Source organism: Diabrotica virgifera, chromosome 5 (assembly GCF_917563875.1).
Source record: "Diabrotica virgifera virgifera chromosome 5, PGI_DIABVI_V3a".
Taxonomy (NCBI): Eukaryota; Metazoa; Arthropoda; class Insecta; order Coleoptera; family Chrysomelidae; genus Diabrotica; species Diabrotica virgifera.
The window spans coordinates 254,732,492-254,757,740 of NC_065447.1; the positions used below are offsets into that span (position 1 = coordinate 254,732,492).

General features: G+C 32.1%; 2 protein-coding genes across 5 annotated transcripts in view; both read right to left on the reverse strand.

The window, feature by feature from the left end:
- LOC114328231 (protein hu-li tai shao) overlaps positions 1–25,249 on the reverse strand; it is a 195,235-nt gene that overhangs the window by 162,789 nt on the left and 7,197 nt on the right. The window lies entirely within an intron of this gene.
- LOC114328228 (serine/threonine-protein kinase 3-like) lies at positions 23,488–24,930 on the reverse strand. The gene has a single exon (XM_050652210.1). It carries the CDS (start codon positions 24,928–24,930, stop codon positions 23,488–23,490), a length of 1,443 nt encoding a protein of 480 aa, XP_050508167.1.

Below are 25,249 nucleotides of genomic sequence, written 5' to 3' on the forward strand. Positions count from 1 at the left end.
TTTGGTAATAATAACTTTTTTGTAAAAACTTATAGTTTTTGAGTTATCTATGAAAAATCGGTTAAAAACATGGATTTTTCTTACGAAAAATTAAAATGTTTGATCTTTAATAACACAAAAAGTTTTGATTTATTTTAATAACTTTATACAACAAATTTTGCTTAGAATTTGTCCCCCTATCTAATTATGGCGTTATTTTTAATAAAATAATTTTCACCCCGAGAAGGGGTGGCATCCACCCCCAGGGTAAAAGCGCAAGTTGACACCATGTCACCTTTGTTTCTTGAGGTATCCTCTAACCACTCACCAATTTTCATGCAAATAGATGGAGGTTGAACGAAATCGGAGGTAATAGCTCATATCCACCTTCAGTGACTCCATGACTATAATAATTATTGTGTTTGTTAGTATATATAAACTTTTCTTCAAGCCGCATAAAAAACACTAGAAAGATGTAGAACGTATACTTGCCAATAAATTATTTGATAAAACCGTATCTTAATTCTATTAGAAAGAAATTTGCATTTGAGTAGTATCGTTAAATTTCGAGAGGTAAACATACTGAATAGCAGATAAATATAATAATTAAAAGTACAATAGATTAATAACAGATTACTTTCTACCTGTACCGGCAACTTACTCACACCATTCAAATACAAATGACTTTATAATAAGCTTGAGATTAAGGTTTTCTCAAATATCTTGATAGCAACTGTAAGTACAAGTAGAAATTATAATCAGCGGAGCAGCTTTGTAGTTTTCCAAAAAAAGGATCTTATTTTTTCTACTCTGAACGTGACTTCAAACTAATCATTTCCTTATTTGTTAATTATAGTTTTAATGTATCGGTCTCTAGGTTTTAAACATATTTGCTAAGAGTGTGGAATATCACTCGTGATTTTATGACTATTTTTTTTTATTATGATTATCTATACCTATCCATTCGACATAATCATAATAAAAACAAGTTACAGTTACAGTTAAGTTAACTAATATATTACTGAACATGAACTCAGCTTTATGAATGAATTCAAACTTCAAACATAATATATATGAATATACAGGGTGTTTCAGAAAAAGTTAACACCGTCTCTAGGATAGGTAAAAGACTGACAAATAATGGGGTGTTGAAGAACAAAAATTTTTACACATTTTTAAGATTTTGTCAAAACTACCGGCAACATTGTAATGAAATTTGGTGGGTTTTAAAAGGTATAGTCTAAGAGCTAGTGAACCCTCCGACTAACGGTCGTCCTGTAAGGCTAGAAATTTTTTTAGTGATAATTCATAGCATACCAAGGCTAAAAACCATGACCTGGCAGGCCTCAGCGGTGCACGTGTATCTACCAGGTGAATCGAAAAGTGCAAATTTAGGGGGTAAAATAAACTTTCTCCTGTAAGGTTTAAATTTAAGTATGTGTTTAAGTAAGTCACTTAGAAGAAATGTGTACAATGACAGGCGATTCTGAAGAGCATAAGACCTTGCCAGGCGAGGAGAAAAATTAGAGGTTTTTCCTAAAATTATTTTTTTGCATCGAACAAATTTTTTTAAGTTTTTTGAATCATTCCAAACAGAAAAGGTCTTTAGTGATTTTTCTCTTAAGTTAATAGTTTTTGTTATATAAGCGATTGAAAATTTTGAAAATTGCGAAATCGACCATTTTTAACCCTAAATCGGACATTTATCCTAAAAATTTCAAAGTTGCCATGGTAGGTGGCATGGTATTCTTTAAACATTGATTGATGAAATCCCAAAGAGTTTTTTGCAATACAATATCGGAAACCCCTTTGTTTTTTAATTGCTAATCAAGCGGGCGCGACACTGTAGTATAAGTGAGGACGTTTGAGTTGGCATAAATTCATTATCTCGAGAATGGGCAAATTTCAAGAGCAATCCTCAGACAGGTCGATTTTTATTTTTAAATTAGGACTTTTTGGCATATATATAATACTAGTGACGTCATCCATCTGAGCGTGATGACGTAATCGATGATTTTTTTAAATGAGAGTAGGGGTTGTGTGATAGCTCATTTGAAAGGTTATTTAATTCTCTACTCACTAATATAAACATTAACATAATTATTTATACAGGGTGTACAAAAAATTTTTTTTTTATTAAATTAACTTTGATTAAATTTGACAAATAGAATAATTTTTTTTTGTACACCCTGTATAAATAATTATGTTAATGTTTATATTACTGAATAGAGAATTAAATAACCTTTCAAATGAGCTATCACACAACCCCTATACTCTTATTTAAAAAAATCATCGATTACGTCATCACGCCCAGATGGATGACGTCACTAGTATTATATATATACCAAAAAGTCCTAATTCAAAAATAAAAATCGACCTGTCTGAGGATTTCTCTAGAAATTTGCCCATTCTCGAGATAATGAATTTATGCAAACTCAAACGTCCTCACTTATACTACAGTGCCGCGCCCGCTTGATAAGCAATTAAAAAAACAAAGGGGTTTTCGATATTTTATTGCAAAAAATTCTTCGGAATTTCATCAATCAATGTTTAAAGAATATCTACGTACCTTGGCAACATTGAAATTTTTAGATAAATGTCCGATTTAGGGTTAAAAATGGTCGATTTCGCAATTTTCAAAATTTTCAATCGCTTATAAAACAAAAACTATTAACTTAAGAGAAAAATCACTAAAGACCTTTTCTGTTTGGAATGATTCAAAAAACTTAAAAATACTTTAAACTTAAAACTTAAAACTTTTTGTTCGATGCAAAAAGAATAATTTTAGGAAAAACCCCTAATCTTTCCCCTCGCCTGGCAAGGTCTTATGCTCTTCAGAATCGTCTGTCATTGTACACATTTCTTCTAAATGACTTACTCAAACACATACTTAAATTTAAACTTTACAGGAGAAAGTTTATTTTACCCCCTAAATTTGCACTTTTTGATTCACCTGGTAGATACACGTGCACCGCTGAGGCCTGCCAGGTCATGGTTTTTAGCCTTGGTGTGCTATGAATTATCACTAGACAAATTTCTAGTCTTACAGGACGACCGTTAGTCGAAGGGTTCACTAGCTCTTAGACTAGTAGTTATTGTGCATTTTTTGACATACAATTAAGAATTTTATGTTCATCATTGGCGCGCATACTGATAATGGTCACATTTATTTAAAGAAAAAAATAGTACATACTCCACTGAGATATTTACAAATAAAAATCATTGGATTTCTTGTTCAATTATAGTCTATTTTTAAACCAAGAGGAGTAATTCAAATTTCCCGCGTTGTAAACATTGTTTGTAATTGGTCCAACCTCAGGCAAGTTTACTCCACTGTTATAGAATTTTGACAATAATGACATTGTTATAAATTTTGACACTATTGGTATTTCATAATTAAGTTATATCAACGAATTTTTGTATTTTCGTGCGTTATTTCTTTAATTTGTAGATTTTTAGCCTTCTTTTATATAAAATACAGTTGTTTTTAGAACTCTTTAGCGTTGTATTTGTATAATATAATATTTATGGATTACCGTCGAAGGCCGACATGATCAACCAAAAAAGAAGATGTATTTGGTGTATTTCTAGTGACTTTCTTTGGTGTAAATCTGTCTTTTTAGTTTACTCCTTTTGGTTTAAAAACAAAGCTTAGTGACAAAAAAGCTATCTTAGAAACTTTTTTCGGTATTTTGTAAGGGTTAAGATGTTTTATTTTTTGCATGAGAACGGCGCGTCGTAGGAAAAAAAGGAAGATAGATTTTTTATCACACATTGAAGGAATTCAAAAATAATTTTTAGTTTGAAGTATCTCAGTGGCGTACTTTTTTCAGGCCATTACCCGTACGCGCGCTAATGATGAATATAAAATTCTTAATTGTATGTCAAAAAATGCACAATAACCGTACTTCTAAAAACCTACCAAATGTCATTACAATGTTGACAGTAGTTTCGGCAAAATCGTAAAAAATGAGTAAACTTTTCTAATCTTCAACGCCCTGTATCTTGAAAACGGATGGCGTTACAAAATTTTAACTAAGCAAAACCCAATTATTATTTGTCAGTTTTTTGCTTATCCTAGAGACCGTGTTACCTTTTTCTGAAACATCCTGGATATGGAGCCAATATGCTCGAAACTTAATCCTCATTAACATTCTCTTAGCCTCTATCCCTACCCGAGATCGGCTTCTTTAACCTTCGGATGACCAAGCGGGGGAAATTGTGACCCGAGCGTATGTTTTTCTTTAATAAATTCAAAAGTATTTTCAATTTTTAACTCATTATTTTTTTATTTGACTTTAATATCATTCTAGATATCCTCATATTTTGAAATAAAAAAAATTCCCTATATTTTACAAATAAAAAATATATTCTGAAGTTGATGTTTAGTAAAATACCGTCTATTATGTGTAATTCCAAGTAGTTTTACGCTAATGACGTCGACTTTGCAAAGTAACAAGACACTTACTCAACATACACACTACACAAGACACTAATACTCATGTTGTGAGTGGCTGAATGACATAAAGTCCTTGCAAAAAAAATTTAAAAAAACTTAATTTTTTTGTTAATTGTCATTTTTGACATTTTTGACCTGGGGTCATTTTCCACCCCTTGGTCATCAGTGTAACAAAAAAAGGTTGGTCATCGGAAGGTTAATACATTTTTCCATCTCGAGTCATATCAATGTATAAATATACTGACACGAGAAATTTTTCAATGTCTAATTTAACTGAGCCGCCATCGTGTTTCGGAGGGCACGTAAGGCTCGGTCGGTCTCGGCTAGTGCCAGAAAGTGACACGCATAGAAGATATATGTTAGAGTGAGCTCCTGGGCTAATGTGGTATTGAAGAACAATTTTATTTTCAGATTATGTTACTTCTTGTCAAACTGTTTTAGAGCAAAAAATGTGGTTTTAATTGGTTAAAAATAGTTGCCTGGTATTTTAAAACCAAGAGGAAATGTCTACTGATTTTCAATGAACTTTTTTGTGTAAAGTTACTACAGTATCTAATTTATCACCAGCTACTCTTTTATCACCAGATACTCTGTATTTTCCGCAAAATTGTGGCGCTTTTCATAAAAATTTGCCGTCAATAGTTCGTCGCCGTGCTCGAGAAAACCGGATAAATTGAGTTTTCTTTGATCATAACCTCGTTTGGAGACATATCGTGACTGTGTAGCTTTCTGTAATTGATTTTCTTATCTCGTTTTGTGTGGGCAGAAGATGTATCCGGATTACCATGTCGAGAAAGGTGAAAATGTTTTCGTTTTTTATCGATTTCGTTTAATGTAAAAAATGGGAAATTAAATGGACTGCAACAATTTTCTAGTAAGCTGAACAAATACAATGTTGATATTTAACAACGAATTTTCTATAAACCTATATATTATACAGGGTGTAACAAAAATACAGGTCATAAATTTAATCGCAGATTCTGGGACCAAAAATAGTTCGATTGAAAGTATCTTACCTTAGTACAAATGTGCACGTAAAAAAAGTTACAGCCCTTTGAAGTTACAAAGTGAAAATCGATTTTTTCCAATATATCGAAAACTATTAGAGATCTTTTATTGAAAATACAAATGTGGCATTCTTATGGTAGTAGTATCTTAAGAAAAAATTATAGTGAAATTTGGACACCCCATAAAAATTTTCACCCCATAAAAATTTTATGGGGGTTTTGTTCCTTTAAACCCCCCCAAACTTTTGTGTACGTTCCAATTTAATTATTATTGTAGTACCATTAGTTAAAAACACTATTTTAAAAACTTTTTTGCCTCTTAGTACTTTTTCGGAAAGTCAGTTTTTATCGAGATATTTTGAATATTTGTCAAATCCACCACATATTTGTATAGGGCTACGTACGATTATGGAGACTTGGTAATAATAGTCCAGGGCGGATCTGTTTTGAGATGGACGTTGAGAGGTGACTCAAATTTTTTTGCAGAAATTGCTTGAAAATAAATCAAATAATAATATTTGAGTTATCCTCCCTCTCAAAAAAGTCCGGAACATTGTTTAAATAATCAAAATGTCAAGAATTGAAGGAAAAATTCGATTTTTTTCTTGGTTTTTTGATTATAACTTTAAAACTATTCATTTCCGAGAAAAGTTGTACTAATATAAAAGTTGCGTAATTCAATTTACTACAATATAGAATTGGTAAAAAATTTAAAAAACCCTACTTGCAAAATAGCAATAATTGCGAAAAAAACCATACAAAAACAAGTATTCGCATTTTACGTTTTTCAACAATTTATGCTACACTTAGGACCTTCATATTTCACCCAGAAAAACTTTATGATACAGTAAAACAATACTGTAAATTTCATTAAGATCGGTTTAATAGATTTTGCAATACAGATTTCGCAAAAAAAATTCATTTTTTCAAAATGTTACAGGACTGAAAATAAAGCAGATAGCAAGTTGAATTTTTTTTTGCTTATAGAAGTCTACTGTACCTTTCATTTACAATTTTCAAAATTAAAATCGATTAATTACCACGGCGTCAGAAAATTTTTGAAATAAACAATAATTTTTGGTGCTACGCGCAGGACAGCGGTGTTCGATTCACACAGGTTGATTTCCACCAAAATTTCTTCCAATCTTTATCTAATATATTATTTTCTTACTGTATATTTTGTTGTATTTTAATTTTTTAATTCCACAAAAATCAAACTAATTTTATTATTGTTTGTGAAATATTGTTTAAACAATTGCATATGTTTAAAAATAATAAACTTTTATTATTTAAGTTAAAATAGATGAACAAAGAAAGTTCTTGCTAATAATAGAGTATGTGTTTTGATTTTGCAATAAACAAATTTATTTATTTATATCGAAATGTCATAAAAATTAAAATGTATCAATCATTATCAAAGGTCATTGGAATGCCCAATCAGAGCAACCTATCCGCTGTCCTGCGCGTAGCACCAATAATTAATGTTTATTTAAAAAAATTCCTGACGCCGTGGTGTTAAGCGATTTTAATTTTGCAAAATTGCAAATGAAAGGTACAGTACACTTCTATATGCAAAAAAATTTTCAACTTGCTATCTGCTTTATTTTCAGTCCTGTAACATTTTGAAAAAATGAATTTTTTTTACGAAAACTGGATTGCAAAATTTATTTTGCAAAATCTATTGAACCGATCTTAATGAAATTTACAGTATTGTTTTACTGTCTCAAAAAATTTTTCAGGGTGAAATATGAAGGTCCTAAGTATAGCATAAATGGTTGAAAAACGTAAAATGCGAATACTTGTCTTTGTATGTTTTTTTCACAATTATTGCTATTTTGCAACAAGCGTGACTATTTCTTAAATTTTTAATCAATTCTATATTGTAGGAAATTTAATTATGCAACTTTTATGTCAGTACAACTTTTCTCGGAAATGAATACTTTTAAAGTTATAATCGAAAAACCAAGAAAAAAATCGAATTTTTCCTTAATTTTTTCACATTTTGATTATTTAAACAATGTTCCGGACCTTTTTGAGAGGGAGGATAACTCAAATATTATTATTTGATTTATTTTCAAGCAATTTCTGCAAAAAAATTTGAGTCACCTTTCAACGTCCAAATGTACTAATATTTTTACAGATGCGCCCTGGTCTATAATATGAAAATTTATTTATGATTTACCTTTTTAGGTATATTTTGAACCATATTAAAAAAGAAGTCACATCTCGATAAAAAGTGCCTTCTCGAAAAAATACAAAGAGGCAAAAATGTTTTAAAAACACTGTGTTTAACTAATGGTACCGCAGTTAAAGGTCAATTGGAACATACACAAACATTTGGGGGGTTTAAAGGAACAAAACCCCCATAAAATTTTTATGTAAACATATTAAAAAAGAAGCCGCAACTCGATAAAAACTGCCTTGTCGAAAAAATACTAAGGGGCAAAAAAGTTTTAGAAATATTGAATTTGACTAATGGTACCACAATAATAATTTAATTGGAACATACACAAAAGTTTGGGGGGGTTTAAGGGAACAAAACCCCCATAAAATTTTTATGGGGTACACAAATTTCACTATAATTTTTTTTTAAGATTTTCCTGCCATAAGAATGCCACATGTCCATTTTCAATAAAAAATCTCTAATAGTTTTCGATATATTCGAAAAAATCGATTTTCATTTTGTAACTTCAAAGGGCTGTAACTTTTTTTATGTGCATATTTGTATTAAGGTAAATTAGGTTCATTCGAACTATTTTTGGTCTCAGAATACGTGATTTAATTTATGACCTGTATTTTCGTTACACCCTGTATTTTATTAACGATGTTCAAGAGAAATAGTTAGGATACAACAAAGCGGCATAATTATGTTTCGTGGGCCTTTAGAAAGCATTTGAAGGGGGCAAATTAAAGGACTTTAATTAAAGTAGAATATGAACTAACTGACCCAATTGAACCTGGCAATGGGATAAGACAGGGGGATTCCTTGAGTCCTTTATTGTTCAACCTGATCATGGATGAAGTAATAAAAAAAGTAAGACCTAAAAAAGGATACCAAATGGGAGAAGAACAACTTAAAATAATGTGCTATGCAGACTAATCTCTCAAAGTGAAGATGATTTACAACTACAACGTATGCTGCACCAATTTAAAATAACCGCCAAAAAATTTAACATGTTAATTTCTCCAAAAAGGACAATATGCATGGTTATAACAGCAGATCCCATAATATGTAAATTGGAGCTGGAAGGTCAGATAATAGAACAAGGGGGAGTTTAAATATCTAGGCATCACACTATCTAGCTACAGAAAGCTCGAAACAGAAGTGGAAGATAAAGTGAATAGATCAAACAGAGCCGCAGGTTACCTGAATGACACAATATGGAGAAATAAAAATATCGGAAGAGAAATGAAAAGCAGAATTTGAAATGAAAGATGAAATATTGCATTATTACCAAGGGCCAAAAGTCCCTGAAAATTTCTATAATGTTTATTTTAATAAGTTACAGGGATGAAAAAAAGAGAAAATTGAGAGTGAATTTAAATTTCAAACATCTTATTCAAAAGAAATTTTTTGTTTATTCCAAGGGACTTTTGGCCCTCGGTAATAATGTAATATTTCATTCTGTGTTTAAATTTTTCAAAAATATTTAATTTTTTCAGGATTCGAAAAAAATGAATACATTTAAAAAGCATCAGCCCGAAATTTTGCACCTACGCTCTTAAAATCACACGTTATCAGTCAAAATACTGAAAAAATTTTCAAGGTCCAATTGGTGACTAAAATCGCTAACTTTTCCAACTAAAGCGTCAATTGAGTAAATACATAATATATTTTTAATTTAATTTTACTAGGTACTTCGTTATCATCTTTGGCTCGGCTCGACCATTTGACTACTTATGAAATTAAAATCTCAGCCAAACGCTAAAATCATTCGCACATATGCGTATAATGTCAAAAGTTGTAGTTCTAATTCACGGATACAAAAATCTCGACGAGTATAAAAATCGTTTGGATGGATGCCAAATACCAAATACCGTTACTTTAATCCAACTCCGTTTTGTTTTGCTTAGGACGCGAAGAAAAATGAAAGAGAGTGTTAAATTGGGTTTTTTTTCTGTTTGGAACCGATGCGCGATGGCACGCCGAAGTTCGTTTGCCTTGGCATTCGATTCGAAATGACCTTTTTGTAATTTATAACGTATGGAAGTAACTAAAATTGTTACATTAGTAGAAGAGTTTGAGAGTTTCGGATCAAAAATGACGGGGCAGCTGGAAGGCTAAGTTTGTGGCGTTGGGACCGTAGAAGTAGCCTCTGGGGTGTAGGGGTGATCTACAAGAGGTATAAGTATAGAAGAAAGTCTTCTCTGGCGTCAGAGGGGTCTTGTAGGGGTCAAAATGGTGACAAATAGAAAAATATGTGTTCGTTGAAATGATAAAAGAATTTACAATCGTTTGCTTAAAATTAATTATAAATTAGAAAAAATAAAGTCATTTCATTATCCTGCTATATGCTGACGATGCCGCAATTATCTCCGTAGGTACCGCTCATGGAACGCTGAGACATTCATCCACGGGTTACACTCAATCCCTCTAAAACCCAATTCATTTTATTCGGACGTACTGGTAGCCTTCGATACGAGGATGCGAGCAACCAGTTAGTACCTACTCCTCGGAGAGAGGCTCGAATTCAGATCCTTGATGTCCTATTCGGAAGTTAATTTTAGCCGAACTCTCAACTAAAACATCGACATCAGATACACCCTAGACAGGGTAAGAAAAAGAACAAATCTCCTGAGTGTATACCTAAAGCTGCTCTTGATTGCTCTATTCTTGATCGAATGTCTGATTTCGGATTTACTCTTTCTGATAACCATGGTTTTTGTTTTCTTTATGTTTATTGTTAAACCAAACTGTTCCTCAGTATCACAAATTGTGTTTAATAGCGTCCTCAGGTCTTTCTCACTTCCATTGATAATGACTGTATCGTCGGCATAATAAATGTTATTTATATTTTTACAGTTTTCAACTAAGTTTTCAGGGTAGGTATATATTAAATAGTATATAATGGTGAAACTACACAGCCTTGTCTCACTCCTCTACTTATTTCTTGCGCATCCGTGCTATTTCCATCTAATGTTACCACAGCCTGTTGGTTCCAATCAAAAAAATGATTAATACATAAAAATCAAATCATTGGTGAGTAAATCGTTGGTGAATGCTTTGAAATGAAATATTTCCAAAAGAATGCAATATAGGAATACGGAAGATGTCTATTGTCATCACGAGTAACACAGTTCCCAATAATTGCTGTAAACATAATTTCTTTTCCTTTAATTGCCAACCAACAACACGTCGAGATTCTTACGCAATCTCGACGTGACGTATAAAAATGCTTCCCGCATATTGTACGAGTTTGTTGCGTAATAGTTTCTTTGTTTTCGTTCTGGGAAAATGAGCAAACGGTACTCGGGTGCTGAAATGTTGTTTGAAAGAAAACGATTTTTAAACAATTCGCTTCCACATACGCCATAAGAACACCGGCCCGCGTTAGTTCCACTTTGTTCCGCTCGAAAACTTGTTGCCTTCCACATGGACGCTTTGTTTTGTTTTCTGCTTCTTGAATCATGAGAAAAATTAAGTGGGACAAAGAAATGAGTTAAGGAAAAGTGACTGATACACAGAGAGGGAAACACATATCAGTTTTAATACAGGGTGTTTCATTGGGAAAGTAACATACGTCAACTGTAGAAAGGCGGTCTCAAAAATACCATACTTCGTATGTATGGTATTTTATATTTGGCACGCGAATATTCTTTAAGGTGTCCAATCAATTAATTTATTTATAATTATAAAAAATCCAGGTCCGCATTAAAAAATATTGTAAAAATTCTCCAAGCCAAAAATAACACCCTGTACATGAAATTTTTTAAGAATGGATTCTGCACTTAAAAAGAGGACAAAAACTAAATTTAGGTAACTGGATAATACATTGATTTATTGTGAATAAGAGCTGCAATGCCGCGAACAAAATATCCTGAATATTATTCAAATTTCATTATTATGTATATTATGTAGTATACCGGGGCATAGCATCTGGTATACAGAGACTTGCAACTTTTTGTATTGTGTTCAGGATGATGTCAAGAAAAAAGTGTATAATAGAGAAATGAGTGAAAATGCACACTTGCATTTTAAAGTGTATAAAATACATCCAAAAGTGGACAATGACAAAATTAGTAGAATTAAGCGCCCGATTTTGTTACTTTAGGGTTTTTGGGGTGGCTGAACACGAATACTCCATCAGAACCGACCCACGAAGCACCTGGTACCCAGGGTCACAGTTTCTTCCATTTTTATTGAATTAAACAATATTTAACAAAAGCAATATATGATATTAACAGAACCGTAATTTACTTCCCAGTAATACTTTGTTAATGGGATGTTAAAATATCGGCAAGCTCGTATCTTCAAAGCGGCGTATCGAATTTCTTTTAACATTTAGGTATAAAAAACATTGATACGGCCACTTTTTTGCGCATTCTGACAAAGCTCCGTTTCTACTATACTTATAACTCTGAGAAAACTATATACTGATCATGATCGGCTGATACGCATCCTTTCTCCACTAAGGGATCATCCATAAACTACGTCGTTGAGAAGAGGGAGGAGGGCTTGCTTATTACGACGGAGTACGACAGGGGGAGGGGGGTATGAGTGCCCATTCGACGTCGTTTAATATATTGGTATATTTAAATTTGTCGCTATTGTGTCTATAAAAATAATTTTTACTAGCTTCTACCAGCATTAAAGTATCAGATATTCATATAAAAACGTATAGTTTTTGATATGAAATTGAAAATAAAACAAAACGTTTAGGAATAAATATACCTTTTATAAAATTAAAAAGAATAATTCTATATATACTTTTATCGCATACTTTTCATTTAGTTTTTACCAGTCACGGCGTCAAAATAATATTAGGTAGCACTTTTGTACAGGACAACAAACAATAAGACATTGTTCTTTGGGTTTAAACAATCGCTTCTATTTACAGAACAACTGAACAACGTCTGGAAGCAAAAAAAATTTAAATTGTTAGTTCATTTATGTGCTGTATACTGTGTGTGAAACAACAGTTCTGAAAGAACGAATAGAAATATAATATTGTTTTCTATTTAGTTAGTAAGTCGTATTTATACTTTAGAAGAAATGGCATCGAAATCAAAACAAAATGAATATAAAGATTTATATGATGCAGTTAAGAAAGCATACCCCGCAAAATCTTGGTCCAATGCTATTTAAATGCATTCATTTTTTTTTCGAATACTAAGAAAACTAATAAAGATTTTTGAAAAATTTAAACGCAGATTGAAAGACTGCATTATTGCCGAGGGCCAAAAGTTCCTGAAAACATCTATAATGTTTATTTTAATAAGTTACAGGGGTCAAAAAAAAGAGAAAATTTTGTCTGATTTTTCATTTCAAATATTTCATTCAAAAGAAACCTTTTGTTTATTCTAAGGGACTTTCAACCCTCGGTAATAATGTAATCTTTTATTCTACGTTTAAATTTTTCAAATATATTTATTAGTTTTCTCAGCATTCGAAAAAAATGAATGCATTTAAATAGCATTGGACCAAGTTTACGCCTACCCCCTCATATTTGATTAAAAAAAACAGAAATAATATTGCTTTTTTTAAATCAATGAAAGGGGGGTCGTGAGTTGCAACGACGACGTCGTCATGGGGGGGTCGTCTCTAAACGACGAATTACGACGGAGGGGGGGAGGGTATTAAAAAGTTCAAATTTTTTACGACGTATTTTAAGGATGCTCCCCTACTGACACGCTTTTTCACTTACTGGTAAAAGCCATAGCCATAGCTTAACGATACAATAACCTTAAGTGATTTCGCTTATGACTAATTTCATTTTTTATTTGCTGGAGTATAGGTATTCTCGCCAAAAAAAAGTAGGTTTTTGACAATATGCCAAACTGAACTTCCCGTCTGATTTTGTAAACAACGAAAAAACTGAGGTGAATACCTTAAAAACAGCAGTAACCGAAAGCATACCAGGCTGATTTCAAGAGTCTTATAATCCTATCTTCCGCTTTCAGTCGCTAAAAGCTAGGTTACCAGACCAAGTATAGACCTATCCGTCTCAATATCTTGCAGACAAAATTTTTGGTGTAGCAAGACACGTTATGCAACCTTGTTTAGACACTATACCTCTTCAAGGATGAAAGGGGATTTGTTGTGTGGGGATGAAACCTCAATTTGAGTTCAAGAAGCCTTCCCACTCCTAGCTCCTCTTCTTTCGTTGTGTTTCTTGTACAAAGCCTGCTACCAAAGTACAAGCTCCATCGATAAAAATTCCTTTCAGAATTGTCTTTTGGATATCGGGTGGAGGTTAGCTGTGGCTAGATCCTCACCTAGGAGCAGGCATTATTGTGCAATGAGATCGGAAAACCACGTATATTCATTAGTTGTGTATCTGTATGTTTATAGATTGTGTGTGTTTAGTTTTTAATTAGATATACGGACTTAAAATGACAACACTATCCGTATACCAATATAAATCCGCGTAGAATCAATTTAATTAATCAATTTTTAATTTAAATAAAATATTTATTTTTGAGAATTGTGTATGTAAACAAGCTAAGTTAGGCAATTATAAATATTCATTAGCGGCTACCAATGAATAGAAAATTTTACATGACATAGGAAGTAACGCCATCTATTGAGAAAACTAGTAGCACCATCTTTTGAGAAAAGCGAGAACTAATTTTACCATACAAAATTTAAAATTGCTGAAAATTCCAAATAAAAATTCCTCTATGAATCCACGTAAAAGCCGTTGAATATTGCATTGTCATCGAGTTCTGAGCTATTCTGAAAATTTCAGGTCTCTAGCTAGTCTAGAAGTATGTTTAAAATTGATTGTAATATTTTTCCGGGGCAAAGTGACAAAGAGACAAACAAAGAACAGGAGAAGTATATAAAAACGTGGTAAAGTGTAAAAAAATTAAAATAAAAACTAAATAAATGAAGTGTTAAAATTCATTGTAGTGTTTTACTTTTCGTGTCATTCTCGTATATTTTAAATACTTTTGATTTTGTTGACTTCCGGTCAGATTACTTGCATCTAATGAACTTTCCTAAATATGAGAAATAAAGTAATGTTCAGTATTTTAAAGCCACCATTCATTTACCAAGGAAACAGTCAATAAAAAAGTAAACGATAAAATTTAATGACCTCGATTTCGGTATTTAACGTAAAGTAAAGCAATACTAATACGCTTTTTATAGATATGATAGGGTCAATGTTCTTGCGTTAAATAAGATTACGGGATCCTACCCATATCAGTTTACGTGACACGGGCGGCGGCGAACAACATAACATTACACCACCCCCATTACTAGCTACACCTTCCTATTTACCTAATTAGGTTATATATAGTATCATGAAAGATGATCCTGTCTCGGGTAGTTGTTTTATTTTAGCGTTATGGGAGTATATCTCGCACAGGAGGAAAATATAGGTACATAATCCCTATCGACCTTTTATATAAAAAAATTGTATTTAGTGGGCAAAAACATTATGAAAAGTTAATATCTTAGGGTATGCTCATACTATCGTACTGTTGTTTCTTCTCATTCTTCACTGATGATATTCGTAGAATTATGGTTTTGAAAGGCTTCACAGCTTCTCAAAGGGGGTATGGTTTGAATAGACTCAACGAAAAAGGTACGTAATATTAATAAAAATGTTAATTCATACAACAAAAGCAATACTTACTTAAAAGTCCAATTCTTGGTTTTATTGGAACAACAAGGCGATGTTCATCAATTCATTATGTTCGTTAGTTGATCCAATATATTACGTTTATTGAATGGATGAACATCCATTTATTAATATTACCAACACTGTTCACTGAGCCAACGAACATTATTCATTGAAACAACAACGTCTTTAATTGATCGACGAAGACTATTCGTTGTGTCAATAACGGTGTTATTTCTCCTAACGTATTTTGTTTATTTCTACAATTATTTCCATTTATTCTTACAATGAATTCCGTTCATTCCCACAATAAATACGGTTATTCTTACAAGCAATTCTATTCATCCCTACTATGAACGTATTTTATATTGATAATTACTCAATGCATTAGCTCAATGTATGATATTAATTGATTAATAATAATTTTGCAAATCCCCCTTTTTTGTCCTAAACCTAATGGACTTTACACCGTGTGATTTCTCATATGATTTCACTTATACAGTGCGCTGGAAAAAGTGTTGTCCCCTTATTAATTAATTTATTTTTAGCACATAAGCAAAACGCTCCGAGAGGTCGATTTTTAAAATAATCAAAGTATATTATAACATCAATGTTTCGAACTTTACGCGATTCCTCTTCAGGTGACAGCCACAACTTTGGTTTTTTTTTTAATGGGAAAGTAGATCATGTGACAGCTCATTTAAAAGCGTTTGAAATAGTGATTCCAAATTTGTAAACACTTTAATCCTTTTGGAGAGCCCAGGTGCAAAATTTCGATCGAATTCTTTTTAAACGCATTCATTTTTTTTTTAATCCTGAGAAAACTAATAAGTATTTTTTAAAAATTTTAAACCAGAATAACAGATTACATTATTACCGAGGGCTGAAAGTCCCTTAGAATAATCAAAAAGTTTCTTTTGAATGGTATATTTGAAATTAAAAATCATACTAAATTTTCTCTTTTTCACCCCTGTGATTTATTAAAATAATCATTAGTTATAGAAGTTCTCAGGGACTTCAGACCCTCGATAATACTGTAATATTTTATTCTGCGTTTAAATTTTTCAAAAATACTAATTAGTTTTCTCAGGATTCGAAAAAAATGAATACGATAATAGACACACGAAAACTTCCTTCCAGTACGGACTATACTTAGAAACGAAATGAAATTATTCGGCACTTCGGCAGAGGTAACAGCATTGTTTAACAAAGAACGATAAGGAAAAGCCGTTACATTTCAAATGGTCAATCAAAACATTTATTGTTTCAACAACTTCGTTTATTGTTACCATGAACGCATTGATTGTGGTTATTAAACGCAGTAGTAGATTGATTAATGCATTCGTTGTCACAACAATCAGTTTACATCTATGGAATAATCAAATATTACTCTATACTCTATATTAACAACATTTGGACATTGTTTTAATGAAATCTGTACGTTGTCACGATAAACCAAGGTAAGGTAATTACTTATCATCTACGAAATCAAGAAAGTGATTTGCTGCCAGAATTACCATTATTTATTAAATATACAAAACTAAATTATTGTCTGAATAAATTGAGTGTTATTGATTAATGTACTCTAGTTATTTTCACAATTATTATTCAATCATTGTGACAATAACCAAATATATTGATCAATGTCTAAAAGTTCGTTGAAACAAAAAATTAAATTGTTACAATGAAATACTATTCAACAATCACTGTTAATCAATACTAGTAACTAAATTTTGTTGAGTGTAATTTTAAAACAATTGATTTATTTTAATATTAAATGAAAGTGAATAACTTCAGGAATACTCTCCATACAGGCCATGAAACATTACTTAGAGATGTTCTTCAGAGTGACTTTTTTTAATTTGTCAAATTTTTTGGATTATGTCCTATGAACAGGGGCCTGATTCTAATTCATTTCGACAGTTGCAATTTCATTTCGACACCGCCATGACAGCCGCAGAGTATAGCGATTCTTATTCATTTCGATATTAGTTCCAACTGGGGATATTAACCTTATCATGTTGGCACTGCTCAGAATTTGGGTTGGCGCTCCGGTTTATTGGAATTTGTTGATAGTCTGGGAAAATTATCGAAAAAATGCCATTTTTGGGAAAAATTATTTACCAGCTATTTTATTGCTAAAATCGAATCTTAAGATTGCATATATTAGTAATATTAGGTATGACAAGTCCGCAGAAAGTGTGTTATTTTATTTATAAACAAATTAGCACTCCTAAATCTTCTTTTTTTTTTTCAATTAGTGCATGCTCTGTAACTCCTAAGATTTTTCCTTTGAGCCAAAAACACTCAAATAAAAATTCACCGTAATTTACTTCTGCACAAAGTTATTTTTTTTCCGATTTCCTTCAACAAAACTTTACTCAAAATCCGAGGTTTCCCAAAAAATCTGCAATTTTCAATTAAAATTTTAGGGAAGTACCTAATTATTTATCAATAATTAAATAATTGATGACATGAAAGATTTATTATAGTAGATTATACAGAGGGGCTAAGTTATGGAATAAATTCATTTCTTTAAAACGGACGATTTTGGAGCAAAATCCCGATAGAGGTCGATTTTTATTTTTAAATTACAATTTTTTGGCATATATTTCATACTAGTGACGTCATCCATCTGAGCGTGATGACGTAATCGATAATTTTGTTAATGGGAATAGGGGTCGTGTGGTAGGAAATTTGAAAGGGCGTTCCATTCTCTATTCAGTAATATAAACATTAATATCATTAGGTATTTATACAGGGTTGCCAAAAAATAATTTTGAATTAAATTAATTGGCGCAAAAAGAAGAATGTATGTAATTTATTTAACTCAAAATACATTGTACTGCTGTCAGAAAATAGAAAAAAAAAGGTTTATTTCACAAATAAACATTTCTTTTCGCTTAAATTAAAACACAAACAGCCTCCCTCCTACCTATTGGCAGTTTGAACATTTAATTTAAGCTAAAAGCAATGTTTATTTGCAAAATAAACATTTTTTTCTATTTTCTGACAGCAATAGAATGTATTTTGAGTTAAATAAATTACATACATTGTTCTTTTTGCGTCAATTAATTTAATTCAAAAAATTTTTTGGCCTCCCTGTATAAATAATGATATTAATGTTTATAATAGGACTTTTCATCGATTGTCATTTGTTTCGAGCTCCTGTCGTATTTTGAATAATATGTGTATAATATTAATATTTACGGATTATACGAAATATGAGAGAAGCTCGAAATAAATGACTGTGAATGAAAAGCCCTATACTGAATAGAGAATTGAACGCCTTTGTAAATGAGCTACAACACGAACCCCTATTCCTATTTAAAAAATAATCGATTACGTCATCACGCTCGGATGGATGACGTCACTTGTTTGAAATATATGCCAAAAAAATTTAATTTAAAAATAAAAATCGACCTGTTTCGGGATTTTTCTCTAAAATCGTCCATTTTAGAGAAAATGAATTTATTCCATAATTTAGCCCCTCTCTGTATATCAGTAGGAGACCGGCGACAATCTAACCAATAGTTTAGCAATAATTAAAATGTTAATTAAAAAATTTCGGTCGAAATAATAACCAGAAAGATTATGATACACCAGAATAACTATGATTTTCGTATAAAAAAGCACTATACCTATTCAACGTACCTTACAGGATTGAAATTGGACCATTTGAGCGGTCTCAGGAATGTTTATAAAGAAACATTTTTTTGGCTTATAAACAAATAGAACCCTTCAGAAAATATTAGATTAAATTAAATTAAGTTAACGCTGTTGAAAAGGGCACGGCTTCTGTGCCCTTTTCGAAGAAAAAAATTGAATTACGAGAAGTGATTCCAGGTATAACCGGTCAAATTTGACCGGCATTTACGACAGAGTTATAAACAACAGGATTTTAATCTTTGAACCATTAGCTTTTAATTCCGGTCCTCTTTGTACATACAAATTTTCATATCTTCAAGACACTCATAACAAAAAAGATTTATGTCACTGTCACCAAATTATTTAATTATTGATAAATAATTACTTCTCTCAAATTTTAGTTGAAAATTAAAGATTTTGTTTGGAAAACCCGAATTTTAAGGAATTCCCGAAGGAAAATTTCCGTCGAAGGAAATTGGAATAAATTATCAATGTGCAGAATTAAATTACTGTCAATTTTTATGCGAGTGTTTTGGTTTAAAGTTAAAATTTTCAGAGTTATAGAGCAATAATTAAAAAAAAGATTTCGGAGCGTTAATTTGTTTATAAACAAAATAGCACACTTTCTGTGGACTTTGCACAGCTATATTACTAATATAGGAACTCTTAAGATTTGATTTCAGCATGTCCAGCAATAAAATAGCTGGTAATTAATTTTCCTTGTTTTTTACTAATTTTCCCAGATTATTACCTTACATCTTTCATTGAGTTGATGATTCATGTTGTGGACATTCTCAATTATTATATTTCTAATTTAATACTATTCTATCTAATTCCTCAAAACAAGCAAATTTCAATTAAACCCAGCCATATTAATACCTTTTGCTTTAGTTTTCCTTGCAATAAATAAACAAAACACATCTAAACTAAACCTAACCTCGCTTTTGGCCATTCATTCATCTCCGTGTCAAATAATTAGGCATTCCAAATCACGTGATATAATATGGCTGCTGGATGGCGAAACTGTCATCCATAGGCGTATCCAATGTTTAAACCACTTCATATTTAATTTGCTATCACAATTTCACAAATTTCGCTACACAATTAACAAAAAAACAAAACCAAACAGGATATTCTTTACAAATTTGTCAATATTCAAGGTAAACATTAGATACGCCATGACCACCCCCCTTAACTATGTCTATGGCCATGTCAGTTTAGCCATCCACCGGCCACCACTGACAGTTCATTGGAATCCCTAATTTCGACATCGAAATTATAATTTCAACCACTTTTTTGGAGTCGCTATTAATTTCGATAGTCGCTATTTCGTGACGTCATTTCGTTAGTTCAACGAAAATCCACAAGGCTCGCACAGTCGCATTTCGACGTCGCCATATTGAAAGCGACTTGTTTAGTGTCGAAATTTGATTTAGAATCAGGGCCCAGGAAGAGTTCCATTGAAATCGAAAGATATAAGGGAAACGTTTCACTAGGTATGGTAACACCTTAATAACAGTTCGATCTTCAAGGTTACCTGTAGGTCGCCAGGATGCGTAGGAGTAATGTTTATTTTCTCACCCAGTCGATTAAATTTCGAACGTGTTTGCAAGCTATTAAACTAGTCAGATGCATCTGAGTGTATTTTTAAGTTTGCAACGCAAGGATAGATATCGTATATTGAGTAAAATATGAATTGATTGAAGGTGTGCCCGGTATTCTAAATTTAATGGCGCGTGAATAGGAAAATTATGATCTTACATGCCCGCAAGATATTCCTTTCATATAAGTAAGATGTTTGTTAGAATGAGTTCAATAAAACAATAAATATAACGGGTCGCGGCTCTTCCTACAAACTTGAAAGAGGTAAATTATAATCTAATTTAAGTCCATTTCGATGTTGATAACTGAGGCCTCCAGGATATAGTTAAATTTAAGTTAGTCCAGGGTATAGTTTAATTTCTTAACGATAGTTACTGACGATTGCTGATCTTTAACACATTTAAAAGCTGACCGAAAGCAAAGCAGGGATTAAAAATGGAAGGAAAAAAGAAAGTCATGACAAGTTAGGAAAAAGTGAAAGAAATAAATGGCCAAAAGTTACGAATACTTCAGCTTCAAAGAAAAATGCTTTTAAAAGATGTACATACAGCCGTAAAAATGAAAGAATACCCATGAACGATCACATCAATCCCTTATTTTGTATTTGCTATCTTTTTCTATAACAAACGTTTGTTATTTATAGAAAAATAAAGCAAATACAAAATAAGTGCATGGATATTCTTTCATTTTTCCGACTGTATTGTATATACAAATACCTACAGTGGGATAAGATGATAAAATCTGCACTCCATTAGATTCTTATTTGGGATTGGGCACTCGAAACTACTTATGTATTTAGAAACCCCTTGAGCCAAATTTGTAGCTCTCTAGGTGGTCACAGGGGTCGCAAAAAAATGTGTTTTTTCGTAAACAAAATTCCTGGAGGATCCTTTGCTTTAAAAATCTGAAAAATTCATGGACATACATTTCAATGCCCAAAAACAATCGTAGATTTTTTTCAGATTTTTTGGATCAAAATTGAGCTCAGTAAAAATATTTGAATTTTTCAAAAAATTTTTAGAAGTAGGTAATTTTTGGCAAACTTCTCGATAATTAATTTTCGTATATTTTTCCATTATTTTGAATGGCGGAATTAAATTTGTATAAGCTTATGTCTTTTCGTATTTCCCCCGATGTTTTTAGCACGATAAACTTAACTTCACGTGAATGAAGAACGATTTTTCATCTATTTTTCTCCCTTTTCATAATAGCAGGATCATGTTGGCCATTTTTGGACCGAAACGTATTCTAAATGTCTAAATTCGAAAAAACTACTTCAGGAATTGTTTTTCGTATTTTAAGCACATATCCTTTTTTAAACATGACAAATAACGATTTTGTTCCCCTACCTTTATTTTTATCCCAGTGGGTATTTGAATATTACAATTTATGAATTAAATTCATAAAATGATTATATTTAATTTCATATTAAAACTTTTTTTTTCAATTGTTATAAATTGTAATGAAATTTTATAACATTACAAAATATGTAGTAAAAAATGTTTCAAATCACGTTACAATAATAACAGTGACGAAAACTAAACTAATATTGTAATGTAATTTGAAACATTTTTTACTATTTTGTAATGTTATAAAATTTTATTATTAATAATAAAAATTGTGCAGAGTTTTAATATGAAATTAAATACAATTATTTTATTAATTTAATCGATGCCTCAGAAGCCAATCGGTGTAAGTCAATAAGTGTTTAAAATGAGATACTAAGATGTTTCTGACAATAGTTGCAGAAATATAAGTAGTTATTAAAAATAAATATGGGTAATATTTTTATATCTTTATTTATCATAATATGGGTAACATATTCATAAATAGAAACAAGGAAATAATAATATTATTATAGATAATAATAAGTGTTATATCTCATAAATCATTTTAGGGAGAATCTGACTTACACCGTTTGACTTCTGAGGCATCCTAAATGATAATATTTAAATGATAATCACGACTCGAATAATGGAGAGGGAAAGAAAATTCGTTATTTGTCACATTTACTTAAATGAAGTTAGTGAATAAAAAAATCAGATTGCCAAAAATTACCTACATAACCTACAAATTCTTTAAATATTCAAATATTTTTACAATGTGCTCAATTTTGATCTAAAAAATCTGGAAAAAAACAGAGTGTTCTTGGGCATAAAAATGTTATGTTCATGAATTTTTTCAGATTTTTTAAAGCAAAGGATCACTCTGGAGTTTTTTTTTTCAAAAACCACATTTTTGCGATATGAGATCCCTGAGGCCACCTAGGGAGCTAAAAATTTGGCTAAAGTGGTACCTAAATATCGTGGGCGTACTGGGAAAATCCACTAACTCACAAAAGTAAAGTTTTGATAAAAATGCATTTAAATTATACCATATGGATTACCTCTTAAAAATCGGGTATACTGGCTGTTCAACTGTTGGTACCTGGATATTTATGATTTTAAAGGATGTTAACCACAGGTGTTGTGCACATACATGTACATAAAAATATTTGGAAAAACATTATTTCGTTTGAATGTGCCGATTTAAGCACGGTGGATGACGAATTTGGAGATATAGGGTTTTTCCTGTTAACATATTCATGTTTGTAGATTTAATGGTAGTAAAATGTCAAAATTTAAAAAAAAATGGAGTTAGTGGATTTTCCCAGTACGCCCACAATATATAGGTTTCGGGTTTATCAGTCCTTTCTTTGCCTTTCGAGTTCTCAATCCTAAATAAGAATCCAGCCGAGTGCAGATTTTACCATCTTATCCCGCTATAGCCTGTAACACAGATTAATGGAGAGAACATTATAAAAAAAAACCAATTATTGCTTCTTGATTGCAGCAACAAGATAAATTATTTTAAAAAACTGAATTCTAAGAAGTCCCATTCTCAATACATAATTTATTAGTACGTAAATACAAGAATAAATATATTTAAATAGCAAAATATTCGCACTTCAGACTGATAAAAAACATCTTAAGGCCTGGCATTTTGTGTTCATTGAAGCAGTCTTTTAAAAATTCCTGTTTCTTTCCCTCTTGATATGTATAGCATTCTCCAAAGGCTGTGACTTAAGAGAATAATGACGCTGTAATTCTTCAATTTCCTTCTCCATGGCTGCATCCAACAGCTCGAAGCGCTCTTTCAACTCTTCGTAACCAAGATCTTTAAGAAAAGTGAAATTGCAATCGACTGGTCGAATTCGATCCAATTTGACGTCGAGCGGTTCTGAGTAACCATGAGATACTCTTTGAGCAACAGAAGGACCTGCAACTGCCGAAGATGAAGCACCCTCGGCAACTTGAGCAGCAGCTTTGTTCGAGTTTTCTGTATCTTTTTCACTCTGATCGAAGTGCTCGAGAAATGGTGGTTTATATTTTTTGGTTTCAGGAGACTTCATTGTACCCTCAATGTCTTCGTCGTCACTATTTATCACAACCATAGTACCGAGATCTGACTGAAGAGTAATCATAGTACCCGTTTGGCTAGGAACTTTGTTTGGTACCAAAGTGGCTTCAGACTCATTTTGTTCAAGAATAACACCAACCAGGGGCATTCTTGTGTACTTTTGATTCTTCCTAATTTCGCAAGCTTCAGCGATCATTTGGCTTAGGGCATTAGGCCCCTTCGATTTTTGTAAGAAAACATGTTGGATCAGATCTGTAGCAGAAGCTCTATCACAGGGATTTTTCACTAGGCACACACTAACGAAGTCGATAAATTCAGCACTCCATCTATCAGGGTCACGGAAAGAGGGAGGTGGTTTTGTAGGAATCATAAACACAGCTCTCATCGGGTGTATATCTGCATAGGGAGGCTTCCCTTCCGCCATTTCCAAAGCAGTAATACCAATACTCCAGATATCAGCTACACAATCATAACCAATTTCTAAAATAATCTCAGGAGCCATCCAAAACGGGGAGCCAATCACAGTATTTCTCTTGGAAATGGTTTCAGTGAGTTGTCCAGCAACTCCAAAGTCAGCTAATTTTGCATGTCCATCAGAATTCAACAAGATATTACCAGCTTTAATGTCTCTGTGGATCTTCCTGTTGGCATGAAGATACTCCAGTCCTTTCAAAGCATCAGAAAGAATCGTGGCAATCTCGCATTCAGTCAAAGTTTTCTTCCTCAGTCTTATAATATCTGAAACAGATCCAGCTCCGCAATATTCCATGATGATCCACAAATCCGTATTCTTGAAGTAGCTACCATAATACTTAACTACATAGGGACTATCACACTGTTGCATAATAGAAATTTCCTTTATAATCTCATGTAAATCAGTATCTAAAGGTACTTGCTTGATGGCCACAACGTTCCCAGACTCCTTGTGAAGTGCCTTGAACACACTTCCATAGGAGCCCTCGCCCAGCTTACATATTATGTCAAAAACTTCTTCGGGTTGCCTCGTCAAGCTCTCTTCAGACAGCATCTTTAACTTGTTGGCAGTCATGTTGTCAGCGTATTAGTTTCTCAGCCTTCTTGACATAATATGTGGTACGATCCGGTCTGGATGTGGGACTGCGAAGTGGCCAGTACCTGGAAAGATGAATCTCCAAACAATAAATCAAAAGATGTACGGTATCTTCAAAATATTTTCCATAAAACATAATATAAAGAAATACACAAATGGCATAAAAATTTAAATTCTTTGATAAAGTATGTTAAATAAAAGTCAACTTATGTTTCATTTTGGCTCAGAGATGATCAATCATCACCTTAAGAGTAAACAGTAGTGCGTCATCAATATTTTTGTTTTCCGGAAGTTCTGC

Excerpts from the sequence above, each read along its gene's own strand:
- LOC114328228 (XM_050652210.1), bottom strand. The coding sequence starts at position 24,930 with ATGACTGCCAACAAGTTAAAGATGCTGTCTGAAGAGAGCTTGACGAGG.